At 40.3% G+C, this 5,793-nt stretch overlaps 2 protein-coding genes across 2 annotated transcripts; both read left to right on the forward strand.

Annotated features, from left to right (window-relative positions):
* The first annotated feature begins 3,701 nt into the window (after positions 1-3,701).
* Positions 3,702-4,835, forward strand: LOC115752647 (serine/threonine-protein kinase/endoribonuclease IRE1a-like). The gene is made up of 3 exons (XM_030690923.1): positions 3,702-4,276; positions 4,361-4,500; positions 4,597-4,835. Exons 1-3 carry the CDS (start codon positions 3,702-3,704, stop codon positions 4,833-4,835), a joined length of 954 nt encoding a protein of 317 aa, XP_030546783.1.
* A 114-nt stretch (positions 4,836-4,949) lies between these two features.
* Positions 4,950-5,505, forward strand: LOC115752640 (serine/threonine-protein kinase/endoribonuclease IRE1a-like). Its single transcript, XM_048284466.1, has 2 exons — positions 4,950-5,245; positions 5,351-5,505. Exons 1-2 carry the CDS (start codon positions 5,000-5,002, stop codon positions 5,492-5,494), a joined length of 390 nt encoding a protein of 129 aa, XP_048140423.1. The 5' UTR covers positions 4,950-4,999; the 3' UTR covers positions 5,495-5,505.
* Positions 5,506-5,793: the final 288 nt, after the last annotated feature.

Here is a 5,793-nt window from a genome sequence, read left to right on the forward strand (position 1 = left end):
ACCTTCAACTTTTATTTTTGTCCCAATTCTATATCAAACTTTTACTTTTGTCTCAATTCTACATTAAACTTTTACTTTTGTCTCAATTATACCGGCCTATACCAAAAAAACCCCCAACTTTAGCACATGTCCCAATTATATCCAAAACTATTTTTTTTGTCTCATAAAAATCCTTTAACTTTTATTTTTATCCCAATTTTACTACCATTAGTCTTCCGTTCATAATCATCGTTAGTTAATCTTGTGTGTCCAACAATAAAAACTAAAAAATCCTACGCGGCATTTTCACGTTATTAATGAATTACACCTCAGCAAAGCTTACACGAAAAAAATCCTCGAACTTCTCTTCTATTGTTTGTTTTCCCTACATATTGTCGGGAGGTACAAAGTCACTCAAGACGACGCGTTCCGTATTCTCTTTCTCACTTAACAACTCAAGAACAGTTAGACATGGAGATATTTGGTCGAACGATCTAAAATCTCGTCGTCCTTGAAACCTACTATTTTAAAATTTCGAAGATTCATTGGTAAGTTCGGAGAGAAAATCCAAGCCATATAGGATTAACTAACGGTGATTATGAACGGAAGGCTGACAATGGTAAAATTGAAATAAAAATAAAAATTAAGGATTTTTTATGAGACAAAAAAATTTGGAATATATTTGGGACATATGCTGAAATTATGTTAGACCGGTAAAAGTAAGACAAAAATAAAAATTGAGAGTTTTTTATGAGACCAAAAAAAGTTATGAATATAATTGTCACAAATGCTAAAGTTGAATGTTTTTTTTTGGGTATTAGGCCTACAAAAAAAGCAACGGATGTTCAAAAGGCTTATGATACGATCGATTGGGCCTTCCTTGAATTGGTGTTGCAAGCATTTCGGTTCCCGGATTTCTTTATAAGATTTATTATGGAATGTGTAACTTCGCCCAAGTTTTCGGTTGCTATCAATGGGGAGCTCCACGGGTTCTTTTCGAGTAGTAGAGGTATTCGCCAAGGTGATCCCTTGTCTCCATACCTTTTTACTTTAGTTATGGAGGTATTCTCCGGTATTCTTCAAGTCAAAACGAGTCTACTTGGTTTTAAGTTTTTTTGGCGGTGCAAATCGACTTAGTTATCTCACCTATTTTTTGCTGATGACGTCTTATTATTTACCGAGGCAACCTTGGGCTCTATCACTCTACTTAAGGATGGACTTGATCTCTTCTCGGGATGGTCCGGTTTGAGGCTGAATGCTAACAAGAGCAACATTTACTTCTCCGGTGGATCTGCTGCACTTCGGGATGACATTCGGCTTTGCTTGGGATTTCCAAAAAGTACTCTCCCTTTTCGATACCTTGGTGTACCTGTCATTGCATCTAAAATTAGCAGAGCCGACTATAATGCTTTGGTGAACTCTATTACCTCTAGAGCCCGTTCTTGGTCCCATAGATTTTTATCTTTTGATGGATGCTTGCAACTCATCAAATCTGTCCCGCATTCTATACATGTTTATTGGGCTAGCTTGTTCACTCTTCCAAAGTTTGTCTTGAATAGAGTTGAACTTATCCTTAGATAGTTTCTTTGAAGAGGGCCCGATTTAGGTGTTGGGGGTGCTAAAGTTTCTTAGGCGGATATTTGTCTCCCTCAAGATGAGGGTGGATTGGGGATCCGTAGGCTTGTCGAATGTAACAAGGCGATGATACTTAAGCATATATGGATTCCATTCACGGATAAAGAATCATTGTGGTGGAAGTGGATACACTCAACTTTCTTGAAGAAAACAAATTTTTGGGTAACTACTCAACCCACTTTTTGTTCATGGGCATGGAAGAAAATATTAGACCTCCACTCAGAGTTCTATTTACGGTTTAGATGGAGGGCCGGCAATGGGCGTTCGATGTCATTCCGGTTTGATTGGTAGCATATCTCCGGCCCTCTACACAAGCTGTTCTCGGACGGGGAAATCTACCGATCAAGGATTCCTCATGACGTATCTGTTCGCTCTTTCTATGACTCGGTTTGGGCTTCGTCTCGTATGTTGGACACTATCTTGGCTTGGCCGGAGCCAACTATTTTTGTTGAGGAGAGGTCGGATAAACTCACCCGGCAAGGTCACTATCCGGAGCTTTCTCGGTTGCATCGCCTTAGGAGCTCATCGGACCTAGAGGGAGACCCGTCCATTAGCATGCCTTCGTGTGGGATCGCATTTTTGCCCCTCGCCATGCATTCCTTATGTGGTTAGTCTCTCTCAACCGTATTTCTACTCGGATTTTGCTGCTTCAATATCGTAGAATAGATGAAGGTTCTTGTACCTTTTGCCGCTCTAAACCGGACTCGGTTGATCATCTGTTTTTTGGTTGCGCGATTACCGATAGCCTAGCGTTATTTTGGGCCTCCAAATGTAATCTGCATTGGCGGAATCGTCCATGGCATGATCATATCCATTGGGCTATACATCACCTTGGTGGTGGTTCCTTTTCCCACCATATTGCTAGATTTTCTTTCAAGGCCTTATGTCACATTATTTGGACCTAGAGAAACAACATCCTTTTCAGAGATAAGCTTCTTTTGGTGCTGGCAATTATCAATCACCTTGTCAAAGTGGTCAAAGACAAAGCTCTCTCGTTTGGTCCATTGAAGGTCATCCCCATAATAGGCGTCTGCAAAGGAATTGGGGCCTCCCTTCCTCTATTTTTTAGGACAATCCTCATGCCTTGTAGTTGTTTTTTTTTCTTTTCTTATTGCTCTTTGGCCGCTATTTTGGCCGTGTAGATTCGTATTAGGCTAGGCCGCTCTTGTAGTGGTTTCGTTCTTTACTAACTTTGGCCGCTTGTTTGGCCCTCTCATCTAGTTGATGTTTTCTGTTTTGCCGTTTCACCTTTACACCCTTTAGGACATATTAATGTGTCCTAATTAGTTCATGATTTTTGTGTCCGGCAATCCCTTATTTTTTGGCTCTTTGGAAAGTTATATACATACTTACTTTATCAAAAAAAAAAAAACAACGGATGTTCCTTTTACTTTTCAAATAAAAAAAGCTTCAAAGTTATTTCTTTTATAAGATTAGGGAAAAAATTAAAGTTAATTGTACGAATTAAGGTAGACTCGAGCTGAAATTAATTTATCTACGTCTTCTATATTCTTTGGGCCGAGGAATGAAACTCGGTCGGACCAATTGAGCCGATGCCATCAAACCCTTTTTTTTTTTTTTTGTTTTTCGGGTCGAAAATGCTATCAAAATTCAAAATTCCAAACACTCGTAAACCAGAGCCAACACATCGAACCAACAACTGCCAATAACACAGTCCACGAGCTTCACTAGAGCTGGGCAAACGGTCAAAAAAAAAAATTGTACCGTCGTTCCAGCAGAACCGCCGGAACCCGACACTCCGGCGCCGGAATATTCCTCCCGAAGAGCTTGATGCCTGGATCTCTATTCTCAGACCCAAAGGCTCCGCTGCTCATCTTCTCCGCAGAATCTCTCTTGCGCACCCTCAGGGCGTCTTTAACTTGGCCTTTTGCTTCTTTTTCTGCCTTTCCACTTTTCGCATTTGATTTACGCACAGCGCCTCTCGAGAATCGAAAGGGTGTGTGTTGATTTTAGGCTAAAACCCCTAAAACCTTCGACCCAAAAAAAAACCCTAAAACCTTTTGAAATTCATACTCTGCAGCGACTCTCTCGACACTGGCTCTTCTCTCGCCCTCTCCGCCTGCCTCATGGCTCATAATAGCGGGGAGCCCGACAGAAGGAGAGAGGAATTTTCTCAAGACATGGGTCGCCTTATTCTCCAAGCTGTAAGTAGATTACGTGATACTGATTTGGATAATATAGGTGTTGATGACGCCTTTGTTGTTGAAATGTTGGGAATCAAACTTTCAAAGGAGATAGGGAAAGGGAAAAATGGCTGTGCGGTTTATTCGGGGCAGATTTATGATTCTACTGAGGTTGCTGTCAAAAGATTTGTCAAGGGACACATTGAGGTGGATAGTCATATTATCAACTTCTTATCCATAAATCCGCACCCAAATGTGGTGTGTCCTGTTAGCGGAGTAAAATACAATAGGTATTTTGGCTATATCATTCAAGAGTTGTGTCATTTTAGTTTGCTCGATCTGATTGACGCATTGAACCCTTTATGTAATTTCGTTGTCAATCCTGATGATGCGCAACCTATGATTGATTACAAAGAGAAGCAGAAAGCTCTTAGAGATACAATGCGGACGAGGGGCATTGAGTTGTGGGCTCATAAGGCTGTTGGCTATCCGTCAGACACAGTGCTGAAACTGATGAGGTAACGGTTTGAATAGAGAGATCAAACGAAAGTTACTCAATTTCCAATATTTATAATTATGTGCTGCTTTGTATTATGAAACAGGGACATCACATCAGGATTGCATTATTTGCATATGCATGATATGGTGCATGGAAATCTGAGAGCAGAAAACATATTGATTGTTGATAAAAATGGAGTTCTATCTGCGAAGATATCAGATGCAGGGATTGCTGCAGTTTCTGGTAGATACAATCCTTAAAAGCTTCCTGTAGGTTAGATTTTTTTCCCTAAAAGTACAGAATATGAATGGTAATCTATATCCGGATGTTTGATTGCAGGACGTGCAACAGCTCCAGAACTTTATAATGCTGGACAGCGGCCAACTACAAAATCTGATATGTTCTGCTATGCTTCTATAATATTCTTTTGTCTCACTGGGCATCATCCATTTGGCGACTCTATTGTACGTGACAAGAGAACTAAGAAGAACAAAAAAGACATGACTTTGTTGCAAAGGAACTACGAAGCTTCTATTCTCCTTGGTGATTTGCTAAGCACGGATCCTAATTTGAGGTGAGAGTAAAAAGAATTAGATACCTCGGGCAAGCAATATGGTTTTGAGCTATGTGTCGGATTTACTTCTCTATAAATCAAATTAATAATGAATTGCTCTTGATTCCTAGCAGGCCGGCAATATCGAAGGTGATTGTTGATCCATTTTTTTGGGATCTAGATACGAGGATGGACTTTTTTACTGAACTCTCCAATATTGCATTCTATGTAAAGGCAGCTTTTCAAAACAGCAAATTTATTAAGTCATTGAATGGCGCGAAAGTCTGTTCTGGGACATGGAAGAGGGTGATAGATCCTCATATTGCGCCTATAATATTACAAGGAAATGTGAATTATAATGATGACGTCGTGGACTTATTGCGACTGGTGAGGAACAAGTGGGCTCACAAGTATGAGGTTAAAAAGGACATGAAGGTACTGTCTCTAAACTGTGATGAATTCTGGAGCTATTGACTTGTGTGAACTTTGTATTTGTATTAAATTACTCACAAGTCAGTATTTCTTTGACGGCTCTGTCAGGCGGCGCTGCCCAATCCGCCTCGTTTAGAGTTATACTTCATCACAAAATTTCCGTGTCTCTTGCTGGCAACTTATAAGGTGGCTTTCAGTTACGTAAGTGCAGATCCATCCTTTAAGAGGTTCTTTGGAAGAAACTACTGTTGATCCTTTGGCTGGCCAGCTCACCCTCATTGGTACGTGTGAACCACCATTAACAGTTGATTAGTTCCGTGTCTCCTGTTATTTGTGCCAAAGGAATCTTTATTTTGAAAATTCTATAACACGAAAAGAGTAGCTATCTTCATCTTCCATTCTGATTGTCTTCAGTGCTTGTTTTTATTTGACCCTTTGGAAAGTCCCAGTGGCAACACCAACTGCGTACAGGGCATGAGTAAAACTATGAAAGGAGACGACCAATATGCTGGCCATTACCCTACCATTGTCATCTCTACTTGGATAGTGAG

This window comes from Rhodamnia argentea, chromosome 8, assembly GCF_020921035.1.
Source record: "Rhodamnia argentea isolate NSW1041297 chromosome 8, ASM2092103v1, whole genome shotgun sequence".
Lineage (NCBI taxonomy): Eukaryota > Viridiplantae > Streptophyta > Magnoliopsida > Myrtales > Myrtaceae > Rhodamnia > Rhodamnia argentea.

Coding starts and splice junctions, on each gene's coding strand:
- LOC115752647 (XM_030690923.1), top strand. CDS start 3,702: ATGGCTCATAATAGCGGGGAGCCCGACAGAAGGAGAGAGGAATTTTCT. Junction 4,277..4,360: donor ACAGTGCTGAAACTGATGAG/GTAACGGTTTGA, acceptor ATTATGAAACAG/GGACATCACATCAGGATTGC. Junction 4,501..4,596: donor AGGGATTGCTGCAGTTTCTG/GTAGATACAATC, acceptor GTTTGATTGCAG/GACGTGCAACAGCTCCAGAA.
- LOC115752640 (XM_048284466.1), top strand. CDS start 5,000: ATGGACTTTTTTACTGAACTCTCCAATATTGCATTCTATGTAAAGGCA. Junction 5,246..5,350: donor AGGTTAAAAAGGACATGAAG/GTACTGTCTCTA, acceptor CGGCTCTGTCAG/GCGGCGCTGCCCAATCCGCC.